This window comes from Acanthopagrus latus, chromosome 20 (genome assembly GCF_904848185.1).
Source record: "Acanthopagrus latus isolate v.2019 chromosome 20, fAcaLat1.1, whole genome shotgun sequence".
Classification (NCBI taxonomy): domain Eukaryota; kingdom Metazoa; phylum Chordata; class Actinopteri; order Spariformes; family Sparidae; genus Acanthopagrus; species Acanthopagrus latus.
Window position 1 is genome coordinate 23,280,592 of NC_051058.1, and position 27,174 is coordinate 23,307,765.

Here is a 27,174-nt window from a genome sequence, read left to right on the forward strand (position 1 = left end):
ATGTTTATGATCAACACCTCGACACGCCGTGTTTTCTGTTATCTGAAGTGTTAATCGGTCACCTCATCGCTTCTGAATAAACTGCAGTAAATCGCCCCCGATGTCCTTTCCAAGCGTCCTCAGCCGGGATCCCATCTGTCTCTAAACACCATTACACACCCGTGGAAGTTACATTACACTCTCCGCTGTGTTTCTCAGAAAATAACTGCCCTCCAAACCTCTTATCTGATTCTGTCAGTGATTCCCATGATCCTCAGCTCACCTCCTGATGGCTCTAAAATCTGCCTGGGCCTGAAAGCAGGTCATTACACCCCCCCCCTCCGTAATATCACATCGTTTCAGCTCCACTTCTGCCTCCATTTTGTGGCTGAGAAGGGCCAGAAAATAGTTTGAATATTGATTGCGATATTACTGTGAGTCCTCGCAGCGCAGCAGTGTCGCTAACCCGCGGGCTGATGATGTGCTGTTATATAGAAGACTGTGAAATAACTCACAACTGTCTTCAGTGTTTCGTCTGAACCGATGTGCCCTCAGAGAGCTCATCAGGAAGTCAGGATGATCCGCAGGTCAGTCAGCAAGCTGCAGGTGAAACCAATCGTCATCGATCACATCACGATTTTCATTACTTCCAATTCAGAGTCCTGTGATCGATATGAGACGATATCATCTGCGTATTTAACACAGTCAGTTACAGAAGAACCAGAAGAGACAAGTAGTATTTGTTACTGAAGACACAGTACAAAGACTATTAAAGTTAAAGGTAGAATCAGCAGCATTTGTCCCAGCTGTTCCTGAACGCACCACAAAGACAGTTGATTGTTGAGTCTCATTCCGAGGACGTCAAACAGACACATGTTGGGTTGGTAAAGCGTCCTGTAAGAAAGTCAGACGGTGACTTCCATCCGTCTGTTCACACAGGAGATGCTTTTAAACACAGTTTAGTAGCTCTTCTGAGTTCTCTGATGACTTCTCGTCCTTGTTTGGTCAAGACATGAGAATCCTCAGATCTCAGCAGGATTCAAACCTCGTGTACGAGGACTGATGCTCGCAGGTCTTTGAATGTATTCTTGAGTAAATGACTTCAGGACACGTCAGACGGATTCTTAATGTTGCGGCTACAATTACAGGACCTGGACTCAAACCTGTTTTCACTTTAAATCCTTTAACCTGTCAGAATGACAAGTTTTCAAAACTCCTATAAATGAGCTGCAAATCCTTCTGACTCCTTGTTTACAAGCCCAGGTTCAGTTTTAATTGGATGACAGGAACCTCAATACAAAAAAAAACAAAACACCACAAGTTCGTCTTTTCAATTAGGCTGAACAAAACAAACCGAGTCACTTGTCGGGACTCTTGTTGAAGTCGTGGGCTGTAATTATGTTTCTGTTATAAACCGTCATAACTGAGTATTATTCTTCATGTTTTTAACGTCTGACTGAGGCTATCTATAATTACACCTCACAGGGAATAATTGGGTTTCTCAGCGTCAAAGCAATTAAAAACGTGCATGAATAGAGGAAGCTCTTTTTTAATGGCCTCTGTGAATCGTCCCGTCTGATTGGCTCTGACGCCGCCATTCGTCTCAGTGTGTGAAAACTCACTAATTAATGCGGTCGAGGAAACAAACATCGTTCTGACGGTCAGGTGTTCACACACACACACACACACACACACACACACACCTCAGAGATCAAGCTACAGTAATGTCTCCTTCACTCTGCAGGAAATCAGCGACACAGAGATCCTGGAGCTTACCCACAGTGCACTGGGGCGCATGACGGTGATCCGGCAGATCTTCCCGTTGTGGAGGGACAGCAGCACCCGCTGCATGAGACACAACCACCGGATCTCCTCTCTGCTGTGCGACCCGCAGGAAGGATACCTGCAGAACCTGGAGGTAACTCACAGCTCGTTAACATCCGCGTCACGTGAACACTGATTAACTCGCAGTCGCTCTCAGTCGCTCGCTGATTGATGAGGGATTTCTCATAATCTGAAAAGTGTTACTTCCTGAAAATATGTAATTCTCTACTTGAGGAAAACTTGAAGAAAGAGAGACACAATCCATTTTGACGTCTGGAGACAACAGACAACACAGTAGTTAATTTATAAACCCTGAACATCTCAGTCGAGACCACAGGAAATCCAAAGCTGCTGTTGAACCATTTTGCAGTTACATGGCCTCTAAATCTCTCTGCCTGACAGTAGCAGGCGCATTAAACTCTCTATAGTTCTTAATTTCCTCATAAACTTTAACTTTGTGCTGATAAACTTGTCAAAAACAAGAGCTGAGGTAGAAAAACAGCCAATAAAACTACATAAATATGCATCATTTCCACATTTAGGGCTTTAAAAACTAATATAAACTATATATTACTGGATTCAAAATCTCATTGGCTACATGGTTCAGATCAGACAGTTTGGGTCGTCTGACGGCTGATAGTTTAGAAAAGGTGAAGGATTTTCATTGGAGCAGAGGTCGATGAGTGTGCAGAGATAAAAACATGATCATTGAGTCCTTAAAAATATCATTTGTGCCTTTAGTATATTCAGTTTGTTCTGAAAACATTGCCCTCCGTTTTATTTCCTTGCTCCTCTTCTCTTTCTCTTTTTCACTGAAGAACAGTGAAGGCAACACAGAGTTGGGCTGAGCGGGCCGACAGAACGGTCCTGGTATCTGCCTCCCGATTAAAGCGGTTGGTAACGAGAGCGTCGAGGCAGCAGAGTGATGCTTCAGGGACTGAACGAAGTAGTTTGTGGGCTCCACGGAGTCGTTCAAAGACACAAAATATTAATTTGAAAGGACAAATTAAGTAATTAGTGGGTAAAAAAAGTCGTTAAATTGAGGGGGAAAAGCCAAGGAGCGGTGAGATTATTCATCTGAGGACAGGATCATTAATCAGAGGAAGTTTATAAATCCAACACTGTTGTTTCCTCCACCGGGCTGCAGATCTGTCAGGGTCAGGAGCACATTCATACATTCACACAACAAACAACAACAGAAGAAGAAGAAACAGAAGAAAAGTAGAAGAAGAAGAGGAAACAGAAGAAGGAGACGCTGGTCACTGGGTTGTTCTGTGGTGGTTAAATGTCTCAGTGTGTTTGACATTTAACGATCTGATTCATTCCACAAATATTGTGTCTCGTTTCGACATTTGTGGAGACAAGCTGCGTTTTTTACAAGATGTCTGACGCACAACTGAGAGAGACAATACCAAGGTCACACACACACACACACACACACACACACACACACACACACACACACACACACACACCTCCTGCTTTAATGTTTCACCCTTTTTAAAATCACCTTCTCTTTTCTCCTCTCGCTCTCCTGTGATGTCGCAGTATCTCATCTAACCTCCTGGCTCTGTTAATTCCCTCGTTCTCTTTCAGTCCTTCTGATGTATTCTGTCTTTTCTTCACCTCTCTTGTGTGTCCTGGTCTTTTCTTGCTCTTTATTGTCTCCATATTTTCAGTCCCTCCTCGTCTCCTTTTCTTTCCTCTGCCGTCTCCTCGCTGTTCTTCGTGGTCGTCGTCTGTCCGCCTGCTTCTCTTTAAATCTCTCACCATCTCAAACTCTTTCCTCTCTCCTCCATCGTTCTCTCTGCTTTTGTCTTCGACCTCTGTTGGACCTCACCTGAGAGCTTCAGGTAAACACTCAATAATCATGTCAAAGAGACGTCACGTTCGTCCTGCATCCGTCGTGTCTGGACATTAAATTAGCTTCAAACATCTTTTATATAGATGGATTAGGCCTGATTTAATCAAAGAGAGCTGTTTGTCCTTGGCAGAGGTATACTCTCTACTGAGCAATCACAGACTGTACCTTTAAGAAAATGTCGCTGTGTGTGTTCTCTTCAGATTCAGCCTTTTTATGACAGAAGAACAGAGAGTGTGTGTGTGTGTGTGTGTGTGTGTGTGTGTGTGTGTGTGTGTGTGTCAGGCCTCAGGCAGTGTGCTGTATGGACTTCATGCCAGTCAGCCGTTCTCATCTGGACAGAGTGATGCTCATTTGTCACCCTGCATTTGGTCTGCTTTGGCTCTGTGTGTGTGTGTGTGTGTGTGTGTGTGTGTGTGTGTGTGTGTGTGTGTGTGTGTGAGTGAGTGTGTGTGTGATTCGTCACAGTGTGTTTCCTCTGCCCTCTGCAGGGCACAGAGGGGGAGAGACAACATGGTCACATGTGGACAAACTGGCGACTATAGCTGCCCGTCAACTCAACACCAGCCAGTGTGTGTGTGTGTGTGTGTGTGTGTGTGTGTGTGTGTGTGTGTGTGTGTGTGTGTGTGTGTGTGTGTGTGTGTGTGTGTGTGTTCATGGCTGCAGACTGAAAACACTCGAGTCTGAGTGAGCTGTTGAAATAAATTGTGGGTGGAAGAAAAAACACGACACGGTCGTTAAATAATCAGGCAACAATTCTCCTTCTGCTGGTTTGTGTCCGTCGCTCTGTATCGTGTGTTTACTGTGACAGTGAGTTTATATTCAGGCTTCATCGCTCGTTATTCTACCAAACATCCTCCTTCACTGCTGTAATGATCACTGCAGCCACCAGAGGTCGCCACCCTGCAGGCTCCAGTGATTATTACAGCAGCCGACATGAGGCCCAACAGGCAGCGCTCTCACAGAAACACGGGTTAATATGTCAGGAACGTGAATGTTGACGAACTGAAACACAATTTGTTTCAGCAGGATAAATCTTAGTGGTGTGTGTAAATCATAGATATGTTAAAATGTTACATTTCTAGAAAAACAAACATTCAATATCCAGTTTTGTGGCGTCAAACACGCTTGAAAGACGGTTCGGTTCTGGTGCTGAACAGGGAGACTGGTCCGGGCTCACGCTGCTGCACACCTCTGTAACAGCTGGTGATTGAAAACTGGTCAATACTGCTGCCCAGCACATGATGTGATATGTTTTTATGATACAAGATACTTTATATTATCATTTAAAATGCAGGTTTGTGCTATAAATGCTATATTTTGTCATATAGTTCTGGAAAATCTCAAACATGCACCTTGAAGATGTGTTAAAGCTTAAATGTGAGTGTGGAAAAGGTGCAGGAACCTCGTGGAAACGTGTCCGAACAGCTCGTTAAGAAAATATCCAACAGCAGCAGAAAGGTGTTGAACGCAGTCTTGAACAGTGGTCTCTGGCTTCCCCTCCACTTCATCCATCCTCGTATATTTGAACTCTCCCTCCGTCTCCTCCTCTCTCCAGGTGTCCAACCTCTACCTGTACGACAGCGTGCTGATGCTCGCCAACGCCTTCTACAGGAAGTTGGAGGACAGGAAGTGGCACAGCATGGCCAGCCTCAACTGCATCAGGAAGTCCACCAAGCCGTGGAACGGAGGCTGGTCCATGCTGGAGACGATCCAGAAGGTACTGAAGTCTTCCTGTCGGTGTCGTGGTGCGTTCAGGGCCCCAACAGACCACAACAAACCTTTTCAGGGCTCAGCTGCAGATTCGTTTGTTCGTTACTTTAGTATTTTTCTATGTAATTATAATTTTTTGAAACGTAAAACATGAAATCAGGTCTTAAATGAGGCTATCTTTGTTGAAGTTGGTCTCACTGAGATGGATTCTTCTCATCAAGGCCGCTGAGCTGATTAACAGCTCGTTAACTGACCCGCTCGCCTTGATCTCGTCTCCAGCGTTCGAACAGAGCAGATCTCAGATGAACGTATTCAATATAACTTGAAACGGAGCAGCATGTGTTGTTTCCCCTTTAAGATTTAATTGAAAAAAAAAAACCCTTTGAAGGCGGAGGAGAAGATTAAAGCGTGATTAGATTCATACCAACGCTGAATAAAAGAACAAACGACTTCTTTTGTTAGCAGAAAACAAATCAAACGTGAAACGCCGCAAGATGAGAAAGTCGTTGACGTCCACCGACCCGTGGTCTCGTCCTGACGAGTCCCTCGGAGCGCCGCCAGCTCGGTTTCATTAAACTGAATCAGTTTGTTTCTCGTGGTGACGACCGCCGAGCTCGTTAGCGAGCCGTCCGTCCGACATGTTCACCTCTGCTGCTGCTGTTGTTCTGCGTCCGCTGCAGACCAGCAGTGATCCCTCTGCTGACATGATCTTTGATAGGAGCACGTTTTTTTAATGATGTGAACAGACGTGAGAACGATCACAGTTCATCACGTCAGTGCTGCAGACAGCCGTGGAGGAAGGTCGAGTCCACCGAGGATTTTCCTCTGAAGTCGTTAAATAAAACAAATATATCTCCAAAACACGCAACGACAAATCTTTGGTCATGAGTTTTAAATGTGTCTGTTGGTCTGATGTTGGCTGTCATGAACAACAATGAGCCTGTGTGTTTCAACAAAATCACAGATCTGTTGAAACTTTTCTTTGGGTTCAATTCTCAGTTTTAGTCTAATGTTGGGCTCCAGTTTAGTTTACAGAGGCACAAAAATCACTTGGTGAGTGTCAGAGGAAGATGATGATGTGGCTCCATGAACACAGCTGGAAAATGTTCCCGGTGTTTGTTAAAGAGATCGTTCTGTCTCCACAAACATGTCTGCAAATCTCTCCAACATCTCGACAAAATGATCCGTTTGATACTGTAAACGCAGATTGAAACGTCCCTTTACCGCGTCAGACGCAGCTGGTTTTGTTGTCAAATATTTTGACATATCCTTAAAAGTATCCGTCTACCACAGAGACAGATGGAAGCGTCACAGCGTCCAGTCAACAAACATGAGTCTATATGTCACCTCCACCTCCTGACATGACAGTCAGACACACGTGAACCTGAAGCAACACGACAAGAATTAGAACATCGTGACTGCAGAACGGTGCTGCGCTGTTGGGCGTGTTTGTTTCAGGAGTCGACATGAAATCCAGGAAACACGACACGTTTCTGTTTTGTGCACTTTAAGGTCGACTGTTTGACAGTTTAGTGACTTTTAAGGAAGATTTTGTGTCAACTTTCACTTTGTTCTTATAAATTTAGACTTTTTAAAAGAATTTTTAACCTTTGTGACCTCAGAAGAAACAGTTTGTCGGGCTGGTTTCCTGTACTTTCCTTTAAGGCACCAACAGAAACACCACAAACTGTTCAGCTGAGATTGATTTGTGTTCATGTTTCGGCACCGTGACAGAAACTGGTTCACACAGTCTGAATGTAATCGCTCTGTTTTCCTGCAGAACATCACCACGTCTCAAACGTTTCCTCTTTGTACTTAGTTGTTTTTCTTTCTTTGAACCTGAACATTTCCACCAGCCGCCGTCTGTCTGACTGCTGATGAGGTGGAAAATGACTTGTGAGAGAAAATCTGTGTGTCAGCAGGCAGAATGAAAGTAGCCTGACTCAAGTCCTGAGCTTAGATTCAAAAAACTAACATTCATATTTTCCAAAACACTGTGAGTGAGCTAATAGCTTCTTTAAGCTAACGTTTAACAGCTGGAACAGTTTGAACCTGTGAAGCTAACTGTTGTGCTAACAGCTCGGTTTGACTGAAGAAGTTTTTTCTACGTTAGCTAACAGTTTGGCTAATTCTTGAACTAATTTAATTGTTAAAACAACACATTTAAGCTAACAATCAAATTCAACCACAAAGGCAGTTTCCTTCACGTTAGCTAGCGGCTAAATTTGACCCTTGAACACTTTATGTCAGACGTCAGTTATTTGTATTTTTCTGTTCTTAAATACTGTTTTAATGCTAAATATTGTGCGTTTATGTGTTTTTACCGATTTACCATCTTTCTGTTTTAATTCTGCTCTCATGAGTCTCTTGCACAAACAGTCAGGAGGAGGAGAAGGAGGAGAAGGAGGAGAAGGAGGAGATGGAGGAGATGGAGGAGAAGGAGGAGAAGGAGGAGATGGAGGAGAAGGAGGAGAAGGAGGAGATGGAGGAGATGGAGGAGAAGGAGGAGAAGGAGGAGATGGAGGAGAAGGAGGAGAAGGAGGAGATGGAGGAGAAGGAGGAGATGGAGGAGAAGGAGGAGATGGAGGAGAAGGAGGAGAAGGAGGAGATGGAGGAGATGGAGGAGAAGGAGGAGAAGGAGGAGATGGAGGAGAAGGAGGAGATGGAGGAGAAGGAGGAGATGGAGGAGATGGAGGAGATGGAGGAGATGGAGGAGAAGGAGGAGATGGAGGAGAAGGAGGAGATGGAGGAGAAGGAGGAGATGGAGGAGATGGAGGAGAAGGAGGAGAAGGAGGAGATGGAGGAGAAGGAGGAGATGGAGGAGAAGGAGGAGAAGGAGGAGAAGGAGGAGATGGAGGAGAAGGAGGAGATGGAGGCGCCGCTGACTTTGTAGCCATCAAACGTTATCAAACATAATCTCCCTCCAGGTGACGACGACTGCGACCTTTTCAGCTGACAGACATGAGGCTGCTTGTTCGGCGCTGACGGCGTCGTCAGTCTTTACATCCTACACGAAGCGATAGAAGTCATGAAACAACATCCTTCAAACAGCTCGTTCAGTCGAGCTCTGCAGATGTTTTAAGAGACATCTTATAAATCTTTAACACCGTTTGTTAATCCGTATTCTACACCAAAGACAGTCGATCAACGAGGGACTGATCCTGAATCAATTTTGAATATTACATTAGTGATTAATTAGGTCTGCGTCTGTCCCGGCCTGCTCTCTCCTCGTCTCTGTGGGGGCGACTGTGCGTTCAATGCGCCTCCAGGTTGTCAGTCAAACATCAGTATTCTCAGTTTCGCAGCTCACAAAGCATCATGGGAAGATATTAAAGGTTCATGACGGGCGGAGGCAGCAGTTCTAAAGGTCAGCGCAGGAAATCTCTGCCGGCGTCAACGTTTGTTTTCCTCTCAGTTTTATCTGTTTTTATCGTCTCTCTCAGTCGTCCCTCGTCCTCCTTCGTTACTCTTCCTGACACATTTTAACGCCTCCTCATCGTCTTCCTCCCGTCATCCCTCCATCTTCCTGCCTTCGCTCCGTCACTTCATTATATTTTGTCTGCCTGACGTTAAAGTTATCAGTGCTATCAGAGCCTCTTTTACAACGGCTGCAAGATAACGTGGTTTAATAAAGTGCCTGTGAATTTTCAAAGTGGACCGGGTCGAGATAATGGAGACTTTTTTCGTTCGGTGTAAGAAGAGTTTACAGTTTTATCAGAAGGAAACTCTCTCGTCTCCCTTCAGGGCAACATCACGGGTCTGACGGGGACGATGGACTTTAAGGACGGCGGCTCCAACTCTCACGTCCAGTTCGAGATCCTCGGCTCCAGCTTCAGCGAGACCTTCGGCAAAGACATCAAGAGGGTGAGTTCACTGCGTTTCTCCACATGAACCTGAGGCCACATCGCCGGCGTGCGTCACACCCAACCAGCTGCAGCCGGACTGAACGGACATTTTGTTGAGTAACTACAGTTTCAAACTTTCTCCTCGTTCCTCGACTACGTTTATTTAATAACTTCAGTTTCAGATTCACGCTCAGATTTAATGAGATGAAATATCATCAACAGATTAGATGTGATGTGTGATTATAGATGAAACTGTGTGATCAGAATGCAGAGAAGTTTGAATTATTACCAGCTGCAACATCAATGTGTCAATAATTCTGATCATTAGTTTATTATCAGAACCGGCTGAGCCCGGAGAGGACTGTGTGAGCAGCTGTCAGCTGTCAGTCAGTGATCGGGGATCAATAATTATAATCTGATAATATTTAAATTATTCGACGCGGGCCTTTCTGAATAATAAACACTTCTTTTCTTTTTTTACTGTAATCACATGTTACGCTGATATTTTTCAACAATAAATGTTGTTAATCTTTATCTATAGATTTACACATTTCTTTAGGATTCACTGCCGTGCTGATGGTCCGGTCCGGTCCGGTCCGGTTCAGGATTAACCCAGTTTACTCGTTTACTTCTCAACTAACGTGCCGGCAGGACCAAGCGACTTCTTGTCGTATCACGTTGCTGCCAGCATGGCGAGGCGTTGTCCTGACTCCTCATCAACTAGACTTAAGATTCCTGGTTTATCACCACAAACGCAGCTGAACATTCGTCTCATCTCAGTAACAATATCTAGTTTGAAAATGTCTTTTTCACCAGAAACACAGCTGGAAAATGTCCCGACTTCTCGTCAAAACATCAGGTTTTGATGTAAGAAATATGGCGTCACGTTGACCAGACTTCATCTAATTCATCAGAGTTACATTTGAACAGCAGGTCTAATCGTGCCTCCCTCAGAGCCTCCTGGGAGCTGTAGTTATATTTACAGCAGCGTGTCTTCTGCTGTGAATAGATGAAGTCATTGTTCATGCAACACTGAGCACCAACGCTTCTCCCTTCATTAACTCCTCCAATTATAGAAGCAGTCTTTAACTCCACCATGTTATCTTTGATTAACAGCGTCTCCGTCTCTCACCAGCAGCAGCTGATCAATACGTCTTTACATTTCAGCAGCAGCTCGACCTCAGAGCTCACGTTCTGTATCATCAGCAGCACCGAGTCATGATTCTGTCTTCAAAGCTGCAGCACGGTTCTGAAAGGCTCGGTGTGAGTGGGTTCAGACGGGCTGCAGAACATCAGCACGGGCTGACACACGAGACGTTCAGAGAGGAAAGAAATGAGACGTCGAATATAAAAACACTGACGAGAGATTCACATGCAGGGAGGAGGATTCTGCCCTCAGTTTAAATGATTGTGTTTCGACTGCGATTGGACCAACGGTTCCGCTCAGGTGAGGCTCTGCTCCAATCAGACTGTGTCTAAAACGAGTGACGCCGCCTCGACAAACCGCCATCGTTTTATTTCTCAACTGTTTTATTAAAAGTATTAAAGCAAAATGAATCTGCACGTTTCTCTGATGTGAACGATCCGATCTTTTCACAGGCGAACAGAACAATTCGGATGATTTAGCAGCTCACAGGTGCCGAGTGTCACACACACACACACACACACACACACACACACACACACACACACAGAGCAGTCGCTGCAGTAATGAAGATTTAACCACCTGGCTTCTCATTCTGAGTTATGAGTCCTCCCGTGTTTCATAATGGTCACAGAACACACACACACACACACACACACACACACACACACACACACACACACACACACACACTTAATGGAGACCTCCCAGTTGTTAATCTGAAGATGTATTATTATTAACACACGTGTTGTGTAAGTGCGTCACATACGTTCAGCACACGGACCGTATTAATCTACATACATCTGCACAGAGATTAATGTCTGTTCGTATCTGCACATGATAATGTATATTAATATATATATTTATATATTTATGATGCAGCCAGGAAGAATCTCTGCAGGCTGTTTTCTTTAAAACGTCTGCTTCACCGGCTCACAGCTTGTTTCCACATTCAGGTAAAGATTAGAGACAAAAAGCTTTTTGCTACAGTTCAGGGAAAATATCATGTTTTGTCTTAAAATATTAGTTTCTGTCACCACAAACAGAAACAAGCTGGAGAGACGTCCCATCAGGAACACAGCTGAACGTTTGTCTCACATCTCATTAAAAATATCCAGTTTGAAATGTCTTTTTCACCAGAAACATGCTGGAAAATGTCCCGACTTCTTATCAAAACATCAGGTTCTGTCTGCAGACACGCGAGGCGTTGTCCCGACTTCTCATCAAAATGTACGATCAGGTTCAGTAACAAAAACATGTTAAGGTGTTGGAAAATATATTGTGGTTTAAGATTCCTGGTTCTGTCGCTGCGAACTCGTCTGGAAGTCGTCCTGACGTCTCGTCAGTATCCAGCGGTTTCTTCTGAACATGCTGCTCAGTGCGTGTTGATGGTGGACGCAGTCGTCAGTGTTGCTCTGGACTCAAACTCGTTGTGGCTCAATCGAACAGACGTCTGCTTTGAAAATAACGTTGATTACAAGAAGAGAAGACGAGACCATCTGTCCTGAGGTTCTGCTGCGAGCTTAATAAACTGCGTCCACCTGTTTGTCTGAGCTGTCCAGGTTCTGGAGGATCACCCGGGCCGGCTCCCTGTTTATCTCACATCTCTCACTTATTTCTTTAGGCAGTCCAGATCTGTGTCGGGGGGAGACGAGGAAAGATGAGGCTGTGCGAGGAAAGTTTTATAGAGTTTGTGGCGTGTGAGGAGATGTTGTGAGATATCAGCCGCTCGCTCTCATCACACTCGATTCATTTCCCCCCCTACAGTGTTCGTGTTATCCAAATCTCCATCTTCCTGTGCCGTCCACGCCTCTCCTCTCTCCTCCCGGGGGCCATTTCTCAAAGCAAATTTTCCCCCACGGATGAAACGGCGCTCCCTCCTCCTCCCCGCCTGCAGATCAGAGCTGATAGAGATTGAAGTGTCATTTCTTTCCCTGGGAGCCGATGCAGCGGCAGCGGCGCTCCGGCCCTTCAGACCTCCCCCGTGTGTTATTCCATCTATCCGTCCTCACTTTTCTCATCTCGTTGACTTTTGATGCGTCTTCGCAGTAATTTGTTGTCGGCGACTCGCCCTCCCACGAAACACTGCGGAAGAAAAAAGAAACTCTGGTATTTTTTCCTTCTCCTTCGATTCGGCGGCGGCGACTTAACGTGTGTCAGAGGACATTACGCTGTCGCCCACGATTCTCCAAGGGAGTGTCGGCGGATTGCTGTTTTTAATCAGACGACTACAGCAGACAGATAACCTCTCCGACTTCTAACAGGGCCCTGATTTAACTCCTGTGGTTTCCAAGCCGCGGCGTGAGGACTCTCGGGGGTCCAGCAGAGAGTCCTCACAGGTCACTCTGCAGAGTGAAGAAAGTTAAGAACTATTTAATTACGATTACAATAAAATGAGGCCGTTAATGATCGGCTCAGCTCTCCATCAGGGGCGTTCTGGGTGTCGATACCATCAAAGATAATTAAAGCTGCAGCAAGACGTCAGGTGAAGCAGCGCCGCAGAGTCCTGCTCGACAAACTGAAGCAGCTGGACGACAACCAACTTATTAAACATGAAACGGATCCACACAGCTGGTTCTGTGTGATCCAAGTCTGAAACATGTATTAGAAGAGATGTTTTTTTACACCTGTGATGCACAACAAGCTCACAGATCAACCTCAGACTTTTAGTTCAGCAGCTACAGTGAGGAAAACGGTCTGAACCAGGGATTTATTTGTATTTGGGTCAGAAAAGTCTCCCTGCTGAGCCGAATGTGTTGGTGAGAAGAAAACAGACGTGATGAGTCGCAGTTTATTTGGATCAAACCAGAGCTGGTGATTGTTGGAACGGAAAGAAGCATCAGTGACTGAATGAGCACCGTCACCTTCAGCGAACTCGTGGACGATGTAAGTCGACAACATGCGGAACAAAGGTCGAGTCGTTTCTGGACATTTTGTCACAAAGTCTTTACATGTTTGACTTTTACGTGTGATCTGTTCGACTGCTGGATGTTTAATGGTCCAGAATCCAAATAAGTCATATTTGTGAAATGCTCATCAGAGAGCTTTATTTTGAAAATCTGAGTGCTGTGGATGAACTGTTACAACCGAACTCACAGCTGGAGATGAAGGTAGAGCGACGTCGTTTGACTGACCGAGCTGCTGCGTCTGAAGGAGTAAGAACGTGTTGTTCAGCTAAAATCACTGATTTTGTTAATGCAGTCTGGTGCCTCTGCAGTTTGGACATGTTGGTCCATTTGCGTTGGTCTGAATAGAATATTTAATCCTGAACGAGCCTTTTAAAGCTTTTGACACCTGCAGCAACTGTTTTCAAAGTCGATCCAGAGACGCTGACTGCTTCTTTCTATTGTCGAGCTTCATCTACGTCCGTCACAACGTATCGCCATCAACGATTCTGCAGAATGAATCATGAATCAGGAGCAATATTCTAATAGATGTGGATTTATTACAGAACTTCACTGAATGTAGATGTAATCTTTGCCTTTATTTTAGATTCTCCTTTTGTAAGAGGAACTTTACCGCTTCATATATAACGCAGACACTCCGACATCACTCACGTCCTCCGTCACGTCGACCAGGCTGCCATTTTCCCGTCTTCTGTGTCCTCTTTGTCTCTCGTCTCCAACCGAAGAGCTAAAGAGGTCTGCAATTATTTTGTTGAGAATAGAAATTACTCGCCCATTTGTCCGTAATGGGGATCGCATTGTTGCCGGCCCTTCTGAAATGAATCCATTAGAAAATGACAGAGAACAAAAAATGAGCCTCAGACGGCACTAATTTCAAATCCCCGAGGTAATTTGGAGTCGTTAACAACAATTTGTGCCTTTGAAAACTCGATGCTTGCTAATCTCTGTGAATAATGCATCGAACAAGATACACGTTTCTTTCTTCTCATTTTATTTTATGTCCTGAAGCCGCAGAGACGGAGCGACGACGTGTTTGTCCATCAGGAGCAGCGACGATCAATGAGACCACGTGAGGAGGATCGTAGGACTGATGATGGAAACATGGATGTCGTGTTTTTATCTCAGATGAGTCCACATCCTCTCCGGCGCCGACATGTTCTGTTCGCCATCGTGCAGAACTTCACTTCACTACTCTCAGAACTACCATGACCCAGAAGGCCCAGAGCCTTCATCAACATCCCGTCTGTAGTCGTTGAGGTTTTTTTTTTGTTCTGGTCCAAAATGACCATCTTCACCGCGTCAACACATTTTCCCTTCGTTCAGTTTCCTCCTCTGATCCTCGAGCGTTAACGTCTCCGACTGAATTAAAATGATTTTTAAAAGAAGAATATTTTTTATTTAAATCCAGTGAAGGTTGAATGTGAAGCAGCGCTGTGTGGAGTCCCTGCAGCACCGCTAATTATCTTATATTAACACCCACGGATCGTCTTCTACACCAACAGAAAAAAAAAGGTAGAAATCAAAAGCCGTGAAACACACTGACACACACACACACACACACACACACACACACACACGTGTAGACACTAATTGACATTCATATTGGTGTGTTTTTCTTTGAAAAGGCTCCGGGGAGAAAAGCTTTGTGTAGATTAGAAACATCAAAGCGGTTTTAGAACAGTGAAAATGCATCAGAGAGACGAGAGAGAGTGTGTGTGTGTGTGCGGGTGTGTGTGTGTGCGGGTGTGTGTGTGTGTGTGTGTGTGTGTGTGTCCTTGCAGCAAATATGTGTTTACCTCAGCAGAATCACTACATGATGTACGTGTGACATTTTTTTTTTCTTACTAATCTCTAACGTGCTGTCTAGTAGAGAGAAAAACAAGAAACTGGTACAAACTGAATATTGAGGCTCAACATAACGTCTGTATCAGGACCCAGACGGAGGACGGCCGGATCAAAGCGTTTGACGGGTCAGAATTGGGCCGACAGCACCGTTAACGTCCACGCCGGCGTAAGTGACCATCGGGAGAATGTGCAGAAGACGGCCAACATCCCGCAGGCCAGAACAACCACATCACCTACAGTCAGGAGACCAAGAGGGAGGGAAAGTCACCAGACTCCCTTATAAAAATGCTCAGTTTAGTGAGTTGTTGAATCTGGAGAATCTTTATGAACTCTGTGAAACTCTGCAGCTGATGGATTCTTGATTACTTGGGCCTGCTTGTAAATTCGGCAAATGCTCTACATGAACTGTGAATCTGATCACTCGTGGTCATTTGAGATGAGCGCCGGATTATACAGTTTATAATAACAGTGTAGTGATGATGGAAACGTTTCAGTGCCACAGTGTTGACGTACGGTACATTTACCACCAACAACTTAATCTCTGGCTTGTTTCCTGTGTAATAACTACTCAGAGTGTTTCAGGAAACATTAATAATCTGATGGACGCAGGTGCTCCGCCGACATAACGTCAAACTGCACACACATGCAGAAGAGTTCATCACGGCCTCGCCCACGCCGTGTGATTGACAGGTGATCAGTGGGACGTGTGTGCTGAGGTGAGGAGGGCGGTGACACACCTCCTCCAAAGTCAGATTAAATCACCCATCAGATAAAAGGGTGAGGAGGAGGTGAAGGTGTGGAAATAAAACGAGGAGTGTGACAGCGAGTTGAGGCGACGCAGTCGGGGCGGGCTGAGAAACGCTGGCATTTCACTCTGCTGTCCACAGGAGAGTGACTTACAGAAATACAGCCGGCGTAGCCTTTTGGATGACAGGAGGGGAAAAAAGAGGCCTGACATTTGAGGAAGAGGGAGAGAAGCGGGGAGGACGGGAATAATGCATGAGCAGCGGCGCTGTGAGAGATTTATCCGCCATGTTTGACCTCTGCTGGGAGAAGAGCAGCGTGGAGACGACGTCGCATCAGTGCTGACAGTCTTTATTAGATGATTCTTGAATTTATAGTGATTTAAGGTTAACCTTTTCAGGTAGTCTCTTTTTAAATTGAAACCTTTTCCTCCAGAATCTGAAAACACAACCCGAGTGTGAACTGATGCTGAAGGACGCTGCCGCCTCAGAGACGACCTGAAAACACTCTTCTCAACACGTTACAGTTCTGCGCTGACAACATGCAGCAGCATCCGTGTCCTTCCGGAGGAAATGTGTCGCTGCCAAGTGTCGCGCGGTTCATCTTCGCCAGGCGGATGGTGGCTGGTCAAACAGTTCCAGCCTCGTCGTGTAGATGATCAGCTGATGGACGACATGGAGGACGAGGAACAGAACACGAAGACGATTTGCATCAAAATCATAAAGTTTTTAACGAGCATCAACTTTGGGGTTTTGGTTTTGTTTTGACTGCTGCCAACATGGCTGCTGAGCGGCACGAGTTGCCTGAACGGACTGTGAAGAAGTTAAATGTCATCGGTGAGACACGTGCAGCCGCACAGCTTGTAGATCAGATCCTCCTGAAGGATAAATCGTCCCTGAAGTCGGGTTTCAATCAGCCGTCCTCCTTCTTTCTGCCACTGTTGACTCGTCGGTCAAACGGCTCATTTGTCCTCTCAGCGAGTCTCATCAGGTGTTCCCAGTCGTGCTGATGATTTCTGAATGTCAACATGTTTAACTTGGAGTTCTGATGTTGGACGTTCGGATCACTTGAACAACTTCCCATAATAAAGAGGATCTGTGCCGAGCGTCGCCTCGCTGTGAACACGCCGGCCGTTGTTCCTGACAATTATTAGATTATTAATAGGCCGAGCAGATTTTCCAAATGCCAGACAGTCTCAGGAGGGTTGCCGGTCTTTCTAACGGCGGCTCGTTTCACTGACTTACGGCCGCCATGTTGCTCTGAGCCGTTAATGAGAGGACGAGGTGATGAGGGACGGTCGGTGCTTCATCACAGGACCAGCAGCGTTAACGCTCCTCCTGAGTTTAATCAACACTTTTATAAGAGCTTCAAATAAAGTTCACAAACACTCACACGACGTGTTCAGACCGGTGCTGGCAGCTACGTATTGATCCTGAATTATGCTTCTATGATTAGATTATAAAAGAGCATCTTGAATTGCACAATCGATCCTTCGTGTGCTGGATCACTTCAGAAAAACTTCTTTAAACCCTCCAAATGTCCAAGAATTTAAATGAAACTTGAACTCTGAAACCAGGAAAACCTCAAGTTAGACCCGAAAACCAGTTCCAGAACCAGCAAAGAGATGTTCAACTGTCAGCTGTTCGTTCACAAGACAAGAAAACTCTTAGTGGACTGAAAACACAAATGTTTGACTTTTAAAATCACCTCCTGCACCATCATACGTGAGAAAGTCTCGACAGGAAGCGACCAAGTTTCTGTTCAGAAGCATCGTCCCCGTCACGATGACGTTTCCTCCTCCGTTTATCAGCCACTTTAGATTCATTTGCTGCATTTCAGAAGTTTGAATCTTGTGGGGTTTTTTCCCAGCAGACGAGAGGATAGAGAGCTCGGTGCCTGCCAATTTAGAAAATTGGTTTCCATTTAAGGACGTGTAAATTACCTTCAGAGGAGTCAAACAGAGGAAATGCGTCAGTGGGTTGAATCAGGATGCTCTGAATTGTTGTTTTATCAGAATAATGATCTCGTTATGTGACTTGTCTTTAAAAGTAAATTAGAGTTTTTATAGTCAAGTTCCTCCAAAGCCCCAGAATGTTTCTTCCGTGTGACATTAGGGGAAAAAAACACGAGTCAGACTTTAATATCCTGATTTCAGCTGATTTCTGTGACAGACTCATCATTCATTATTCATTAACCGTGCGGTCAGGGACCCTGAAGGCATCACAGAAACTACTAAGTCTCACTCCTGCCCTGCAGACAGCAGAGAGCTCCTGACGCCGCCATGTTTCACCGTCACTCTGAAGCCTCGTTACGGACCCGGAGGCGTCCTCGCCGTCAGTCCCACCACATTATCCTCGCTTTTCTTTCCTGCGATGAGTCAGACGGCCAGTCTGACGGTTCAGCAGTTTTAAGTGAGACTGGAAAAGGACTGAGAGGAGCTAATTTATCTGTGTGTGTGTTAATGAGGATCACTCCCACTGTTTCACACACACATGAAGGTTTGAGATCATCTGAAGGACAGCAGAGCTCAGAATAGCTTCCTGATTATTAACTCTCCTTCTCACCTGACTTTGGTATTTTAGGCCAAAACCGTGACGTGTTTCTCACCCTGACCACGAGCGTAACACTGAACACTGGACCAATCAGAGCACATCACGCACGGCAGACGCAGCGAGACGAGACAAAGACGTAAAAGCCGTAAGAAGCCGTAAACAGACAGAGAGGGAGGCTGGAATGTGGAGAAAAGGCGTGTTAGTGTCTCGTATCTGCAGAGAGTTTCTGATTTTCTCTCTTTGTTGCTGCTCGGGACGCTTTACCAACCCAACATGTGTCTATTTGACGTCCTGGGAATGAGACTCAACAATCAACTGTCTTTGTGGTGCGTTCAGGAACAGCTGGGACAAATCCTACTGATTCTACCTTTAACTTTAATAGTCTTTGAATTCTATTAATATGACGTGAGCTTCAGTTAGCTTTGAGCACAAATGTCCTTCAGAGGGAGACTTTTTACTCTGATACTCTGAGTCCATGTCAGAGCCTGAACTCTGTTACTGTACTGGAGGAAACAAGCTGGATCAGTATGTCAGTTTGCTGCTGCATGGCGGCCGGACTGAAGGAGGACGAGCGCAGCATTTATTTGTATTTTTTGAAGCACAACAAACAAATCATGTAATTATCAGAGCTGCTGCCTCCACAGCTTAATGAACACACTGTGCTGCGTTCAGGAGTGTCATCATCAGCACAGCGATTTGTCTCTGATGTTGCCGACTGACCGGCTGGTTGCAGCTCTGCAGACGGTACAACAAGAATCAGACGGCACGCTGAGCTTAACGACGCTAATTAAAACGTCCTGTCAGAGATTACAGCGTGTTCACATGAACCGTCAACTAAAACGAGTCAGAGTGCGATCACAGCACTTTGTTTGCCCTCTCTGCTGTGAAACTGTTTTTATTGTATTGATTATTTGTCTTGTTTTTGCATTGATCCATGACAGCATCCACAAAACTGATCCGTTTAATTGTGTGTGTGTGTGTGTGTGTGTGTGTGTGTGTGTGTGTGTGTGTGTGTGTGTGTGTGTCACACAGCAGCTCCAGCTTGTTTTTGAACATCAGCAGCGAGCACAGAAAAAAAAACAAACACAAGACCATTTTGTGTTTCTTTGCGTATGTGTGTTTCCACGGTGACTGGGCTGCTCTTTATCAACACACACACACACACACACACACACACACACACACACACACACAGCCAAACATGAATGCATTCACAATGCTGTTATGCAACATGTACAGACACACACAGCCTCTAAAGGCAAACGGACCGGGTGGAACAACAAGCAGCCAAAACTCAAAGTGAGAAATGTAAAAAGCCTGTTGAGGTCACAAGCTTCAGTTCTTTTTTTGGGACTGATGCAAAATGTTTCTGTTGAACAATAAAAAAAAAATATATATATATATATATATGAATTTGAATATGAAACCTGAATTGTCCAAAGCTGGCGTCACCTGTCAGCTCAGGTGTGTTGTGTTTACCTGATGACATCAGAGGTTGTTTGTGATGATGTGAGCTCAGACTGTGTTTATATTTTGTTCATATTAGTGTAATTTGGGTTTTGTTCTTTCAAAGCATGGCGCTCTTCTTTGGTCTGAGCCGCTAGCTGCACAGCTAACTGAGCTAACTCGTTCCGGGTGGCTGTAGCTAGCAGCAGTTAGCAGTTACTTTAGTGTTGCGCTGCCCCGTATGTGTGTGGTGTATGACTGACAGTTTCTTTACATTTGTTATTGAGGTTGTCCAAAAATAATGGAAAGCAATCAGGTTACATTATTTTATTATTGAAATATTTGGATTACAGCACTGAATACATCTTTAGGTCATTAATAACTGTATTGGAATATTTTTTTTTAATTGAATATTATCTTTTAAACTTTCAAACATCATAAATTATTAAATTATCTTCCTCTCTTCATTCACTACCAAACAGGTTTTATAAAATAAGGATCTGTGAGGGAAACCAGAAGGGGGCGTGTCCAGTGCAGCACTTTACAGACCGGACACTTCCTCTTTTAGGGTTTCAAAATAAGAGTCTTGAATATACAGGTTTAAGCTGTGTAAAAGCATTTAAGAGGACTTAACTACACCTAGACCGTTACATCTCAGGTGAGTATGAAGTATTAAGAACAGTTTTGAGGTCCTTGTATTTTTCCTTGATTATTTTAATTTTATGTTGTGTTATACTTTCACATATCGGAGGCAAATGTTCTTTATAATCACTACACTTCTTTAAAAACTGTACTTACTAGTTATTTTATTGAAAGTTGAATACAAAGCAACAGTAATTATGATGAACACAAAGAGACTGATAAAATATATACATGCATGTAAATACATGTTGAAAATACTTTCACTGCTGCAGCATCCCCTCTAGCACTGTGTCTTCAACACTTCCTGTTAGCTATGAAGTGAGACATCTTGTCTCTATTCAATCTTTGGTCAGAGTTGCACCTTCACATTACTTAATGGGCAGGCTGTAGCCAATCAGAGGTGGAGTAGGAAGGGTCATTAACAAGGTAGTGTGATCTAAAATAACAGGAGCAGCTGTGTGTCTGCTGACTGACAGCAGTCTATGTATTATATTATATGTATGTATATATAAATATATATTTATATAATGCTTGTAACATAGTGACACATGTAAGTAACAGCTGATTCTAATCCAGGCGTTTCACCGAGTTGAATTTGAGTTTAAAATTTGACACTCGTAAACATTTTTATCAGAAGACAAAGACTAAATCTGAAACAGCTGCCAAGATTAACGATGTCCCAAAGTAAGATTTAAAAAGACACGTTAAAATCGTGTATTGATTCTGATCTCAGCACACGAAAATACCTCAAAGACAAAAACATTTATAAGATTAATATCTGAGCGACACGAGAGGCTGGATTTTAAACAGGAAGTATTTGGATTTAGTCGCCTGCTGAGAGGGATTAATGAGCAGGATGACTGAACATGTTTGTTAAATCATTTTAAAGCTTTGTGAACCTCTCGAGTCGAGACATCAGATCTGCAGCCATCAGACTGGAGACTTTTCAGATGAATCTGGTGTGTCTGGTGATGTATAATATAACACACACATAATGCATGTGAACTCATGTTGTTCCGTCTGAACAAAGAAACTCGCAGCTCTTTGTGTTCATGCTCCTCTGAGAGATGTTTGAGAGGCTCTGTGGAGAAGAGAGTCGTTATTATTTTGGACCCAATTAGGTCGTGTTCATTTTGTTTCTGGCTGAATATGTGATAAATGAAACCGAGTCTAAGTGGGTTGTTGGCATGTTACAGAAACGTCTCTCTTTTTTCCACCGTATTCACTGAGCTCGTCTAATTTGCAGCAGAGAACTCTCATGAATCCGACGAGACAAGAGAATAAATTGTAAAATTGTAGCCTGCGAGCGATGCAGCATTTATGTAATTGACGGCTACTCTGCCTGTTGTGTTCACTGTTTTGTTCGGAGGACCTTTGACACACAAATCAGTCGAACTCTGGTGTCACTGACGCGTCCGTTGTGTCGTCTCTCTGTCTTTCTGCAGCTCGCTACGTGGGACTCGGTTCACGGGCTGAACGGCAGTCTGAAGGAGAGTCGGATCGAGAACGGCATGCAGGGAGTGACGGTCAAAGTGGTGACTTTACTGGTAGGTGACGTCTGTGTGAACCACACAGTCAACATTATACTGTATGTAGTCACATTTTAAACATTAGGATACTTTTACCACCCAGAGAGACTTTCACTGACCTTGTTCAAACACAGAAATACATTATGTGAATGAAAAATCAAAATAAACTGTATGAACTTGAAGATGATGCTCTGTTCAGATTTAGGCACAAAAATCTTGTGTTGGACGTTGAACATCATGTTTTGTGTTAAAATATGTTTTGACTGCTGGAAAGTCCCCCGAGGTCGCCTTTAAAACATCTAATCACGTTCGATACTTCTGCTAAATTATCAGAATACGGTCGTCATGACGCAACACGTTCTGTGGAAATGTTGCTATCTGTGTCACAAACCTTCAGTCTGAGCCGAACGAAGAGCAGAAACTCTGCGAGACTGAAACAGCTTCAGACCCTCATGTTGTGTTTGTCTCTGAAATGAAGAGAGAGGAGAAAATAAACTCTTAATAAACTAATTCAACGCTCCACAGCACAAAATCCACTTCAGTGAATCCCCAGAAAAATCCTTCAGTCAATAAAGAAAAACGCCTTGGTGCAGCTCAGAGTGAGTTTTTATTATTCGTCTTCCTCGTGTCTCGTGTCCCTCCACCCAAAAGTTTCCCCCTCAATACTTTCTCACTTCTGCACTGGGGCATCGATCGAGCGCCTCAGCTGCTGCAGTGCCTCCGGACAGTGTGATTAACTGAAGAGATACAAACAGCCGAGCGTTTTTCTGCCCTGATCTGGCGACAGCAGCGTGTTCAGAGCCAGAGTTTCCTCCCGTGCTGCTGCAGCAGTGTGGAGACGCAGGTCTAACCAAGCGAGACTAATACCTTCACCCTGCCGCTGCAACACTTCCAGCCCTGAGTGCTGCCAGGCTCACAACACTGACACAACACTGACACAACGGCTGCAGCAGCTGCAGACACACAACACCTGCACAGGTTTTCTGCAGAGCAGCTTTTTGAGACCTGAGGAAACCGATTTCATCAATAAACCCGATTTTCAAAAGAGAAAAATCACACAAATGAGCTCTGAACACTTTTTTCAACATCTCAGCTGCACAAACATTTATTGTTCTGTATAAAAGACAGAAAAAATATATCCTGGAGTCGATATCAGGGTGTTTATTATAAATGTTAAAGAACAAAAGTAAAGCAGTTTGTCGTTGGAAGAGTTTTTTACAATCTTAAATCTACAAGAAGAGATGTACATTCTCAGGACACTCATCATATTATAACTGTGATATCAGATGTTCGACTTGTGCGTCTTTTGTTCACAGGCCTGTTTTTTCTCTGGAAGGCTGATAAAAGTTATTCACTCTCTTTGTAAAGAGTGAAGTTTCTCCCGACTTGTTCTGAGGTTTGTGTCCTCTCCTTCTCCGCCTGCAGGAAGATCCTTTCGTCATGGTGGCGGAGAACATCCTGGGACAGCCGAAGAGGTATAAAGGCTTCTCCATCGACGTGTTGGACGCCCTCGCCAAGATCCTGGGCTTCAAATATGAGATCTACCAGGTCAGCAGTTGTTTTCTCTGGTCTGCAAATTGTCAGAAAATCATGATAAATATCAATCAGCATTTCCCAAAAGCCAAGATATGAAATCAGACCCAAACATTCAGTTGACTGTCGGAGAGGAAGAGTGTGTTCTCATCTCAGAAGCTGGAATCAGGGAGACAGTTCGGACTTTTTAATCAGATATCAAACAGTTAGTAATTAATTGTTTATTGATTTGATTTGTTTCCCTCTTCGGTGTCCTGAGCTCACTGAACTGTATCATCTCTCCTCCAGGTGGCCGACAGTAAATATGGATCTCAGCTCCTGAACGGCTCGTGGAACGGCATGATCGGTGACCTCATCAACAAGGTAAAGCTCCAGTCGACTGTTGCTTCCTGAACATAAACAAAAACTTTTAAAGATTGTCTGACGGTTGTTCTCCACCCGTGTGCCTCCGCAGCGAGCCGACCTGGCGGTGTCAGCCATCACCATCACGCCTGAGAGGGAGAACGTGGTCGACTTCAGCAAGCGTTACCTGGACTACAGCGTCGGCATCCTGCTGCGAAAACCCGAAGAGAAGATCAACATCTTCTCGCTGTTCGCTCCGTTTGACCTCGCCGTCTGGGCGTGTATCGCCGCCGCCATCCCCGTGGTGGGAGTGCTCATCTTCCTGCTCAACAGGCTGCAGGCGCTGCGCTCCTCCAACCAGAATGCACCGCCGGGCCAGCCCACCAACGGCGTGGGGTCCGGGACTCTGCACAGCGCCATCTGGATCGTTTACGGAGCGTTTGTACATCAAGGTGAGAGAAATGATCGAGATGACAGAAGTGTGACTGTGTTCAGGCTGAGCGACGGCGTCACCGGATCGTTTCCTGATTGAACCTGAAGGTTCAGCTCGTTCTGTCCCTCACTGTTCGCAAGTTCGATTCCTGCTCGCTCATTGGGAGTCACTCAGGATACAAACATCAGCTGAAAGCCAAACAGAAAGACTGAAATGTTCTCACAGTTCAGCAGCTCGGCTGTTTGGCTGGAATCAATCAGGGCTGATCGCAGCAAAAGGAAGATTATCTGCCTTGTAAAGACGGATTTCTGTTTGATTTTGGGGAGTTTTAATTTAGAGCCGTTACACGGATTACACAGCAACAGAAGAGGGAAACAATAATCACTGGAGGATTTGTAGCGTCTGAAATATTTAGCAGAGAGGCAGATACAAGACCATAAAACTTTAAAGTGCTTAAATGAATCAGAGGGAGGCTTAGATTACAGAGCACGCAGCTCCAGGAAACGTCACTGCAGAGGAATGAAATCAGGTTTGTGTGTGTCGGACCGCTGACAGCCTGAGATCATCAGGGTCAGTGAAGGATGGAGCTACTGAAGCATCGATAATCACACAAACAGAATTATGACACTGAAACTGCTACAGAGAGATGAGCTTCACGGTGTGAGCGACGCGTTAACCCGTTTCAGTTTATTCCAGTCTCACGTGTTGAAAGAGAAACGGCTGATTCATGGAGGTTTTAAAGACGTGATACCTCCTCGTTTAGCTTCACAAACTGGAGGGAGTTTATCAGAACAGCCTGTTCTCGCTCTCATTATGTCAAATACAGCAGCGTGTTCAGTCGTCTGCGCTCCAAAATTTGATTCTGAAGTTCCTCCTCGCTCGCTGTCAGGACACGATGTGACTTCTGAATCCGTCTCCCATTCTAAAAATATCCCTCCTGAAATTGTCCTGTTTCTGCCAGATAATGTCCTTTTGTCCTCCAGAGAGTTGCTGAAGACGCCTCGACCGAGACTGATGTTAAAATCTGTCCTCGCAAAGACACGAGTCAAGAAACACACACCTGAAACAAGTGTGTCCACCTCTGAAACACACACACACAGTTTCCCAACAGAGGTGCCCAGCTGCATCTATTATGGTCTGGCAGGTTGCCTGGGAAACCTTTTAGGCCTAACGGGTTGTGATTAGATGCAGCCGCTCTGCTCGCTGTGATAAAGCACCGCTTTCACCTGCTGTTTGAGTCAGGCAGCAGGCGGCCTCCTGGTCGCCGAGGGCAACCTGCGACTGAAGGGTCACAGGTTAGATCCCCATCAGCTCGCGTCTGTCCACACCTGTGCAATCCCAACAAAACGAACCAGGTCTGACAAAGCACTTGTAAATCCCTGGATGTAATGTGTGTGTGTGTGTGTGTGTGCAGGTGGGGACGGCGTGGTCGGCTCGGTGGCTCTGAGGATCGTCATGGGCAGCTGGTGGCTCTTCACGCTCATCGTGTGCTCGTCGTACACTGCCAACCTGGCAGCGTACCTCACCGTGTCACGCATGGACCACGCTATAAAGTAAGGACACACACACACACACACACACACACACACGCTGACATGAACAGTTCAGTGTGTGAGAGCTGTAAACAAATAGAAAAGCATGATTGAGCTTTGAGCAGCTGATCCTCTCTGAACACTCGAGCAGTTGTTGTTGTTTGTTTTCCTTCGTGATGGTTTGCAACAAACTTCACTTCCTGTCAGAGTCGCATCACGACTCTTCACCGTGGAACCGACACTTCTGATGTCATTAACCCTTTGAAATGATCCGTCAGTTCTTCCAGTGGTATCCTGGAAACTGGTCAACCTAAACTGAAAGATCATCAATAGTAATATGAAAGTGATCAAAGCACCATTTCTCTCTCTCGCTCTCGTTCCTTCTGTTGAGGATCATGTAAACACAGGTGTAATGACATCATCACACAATAACTGAGATCTTAATTAAACCGTTTAATTAGAATCTATTCATCAAACAAACGGCTGAATCCCATCTGCAGCTGCAGGGAGCTGATTTCTCCAGTGGGATCAATAATAAATATCAGCTCATCCTGGAGGAGTCGGGTCACAGCTGAAGTCTCTAAAACCCAGAACACCATAAACTTTATTCTGCTGGACTCAGACTGACCTCAGAGATCACAAAGACGAAATGAACTTCCTGTTGAGCTGCAGAGAAACGACTCCCCGGAGCAGCTCGCTCGTTATTTACTGTCCGACCGTCACCGATCCCAACACACTCAGCTGTGTGTGTGTGTGTGTGTGTGTGTGTGTGTGTGTCAGACAGACATATTAATCTTGAGTGACTAAATATTTAATATTAACACATTAAGTTCCTAAACAAACTAAATAATCAAACTCTCTTTGTCTTCTTGACTGAATAAAGTGAATAAACACACTGACCTTGGAGGACGACACACCATCATACTGCTTTACTTTCTTCATGTGTGGCGGACCCTGCCACCTGTCTAGCTTCATCTTATTTTCATCTGAGGTTATATTTCCTCTGAGCTACACAGTGCTGCTTTAACACTAACACATTACTGAGAGAGATTTAAAACAGTCAGAAATGTGTTTGTTCTTTATTTTGCGGCTTGTTTTTATCTGCGAGAAGCACAAATACTTCATTACTGCACCTCAACATCTCAGGATCTACCCAGAGATCTTTTCTTTCCTTTCCTACTTTGTCCTCCTCACATTTTCAAAACACTTAAAGCATTTTAGGGGAGTAATAGATTCTTGTTATTTCCCAACATCAGCAGACTGATGTGGACCAATCAGACGCAGCAAGACGAGACAAAGACGTA

General features: G+C 44.8%; 1 protein-coding gene and 2 long non-coding RNA genes across 9 annotated transcripts in view; 2 read left to right on the forward strand and 1 right to left on the reverse strand.

The window, feature by feature from the left end:
* Nucleotides 1-27,174, forward strand: part of grid1b (glutamate receptor, ionotropic, delta 1b) — a 402,507-nt gene that overhangs the window by 353,597 nt on the left and 21,736 nt on the right. For all 6 annotated transcript variants that reach the window (XM_037082410.1, XM_037082411.1, XM_037082415.1 and 3 more), the window contains 8 exons: nucleotides 1,724-1,897; nucleotides 5,223-5,384; nucleotides 9,122-9,241; nucleotides 21,947-22,048; nucleotides 23,456-23,578; nucleotides 23,852-23,926; nucleotides 24,018-24,357; nucleotides 25,753-25,891. In XM_037082410.1, the coding sequence (XP_036938305.1) occupies nucleotides 1,724-1,897; nucleotides 5,223-5,384; nucleotides 9,122-9,241; nucleotides 21,947-22,048; nucleotides 23,456-23,578; nucleotides 23,852-23,926; nucleotides 24,018-24,357; nucleotides 25,753-25,891 (1,235 nt within the window). The remainder of the gene's footprint in view (nucleotides 1-1,723; nucleotides 1,898-5,222; nucleotides 5,385-9,121; nucleotides 9,242-21,946; nucleotides 22,049-23,455; nucleotides 23,579-23,851; nucleotides 23,927-24,017; nucleotides 24,358-25,752; nucleotides 25,892-27,174) is intronic.
* Nucleotides 15,018-16,603, forward strand: LOC119010349. The gene is made up of 2 exons (XR_005071953.1): nucleotides 15,018-15,090; nucleotides 15,204-16,603. It is a non-coding gene; the product is annotated as an uncharacterized LOC119010349 (long non-coding RNA).
* LOC119010351 lies at nucleotides 23,272-25,722 on the reverse strand. 2 transcript variants are annotated; one of them, XR_005071956.1, is made up of 2 exons: nucleotides 25,399-25,722; nucleotides 23,272-23,600 (listed from the first exon to the last, which is right to left on the reverse strand). It is a non-coding gene; the product is annotated as an uncharacterized LOC119010351 (long non-coding RNA). The 2 variants fall into 2 exon arrangements; XR_005071955.1 differs by having other exon boundaries at nucleotides 25,090-25,722.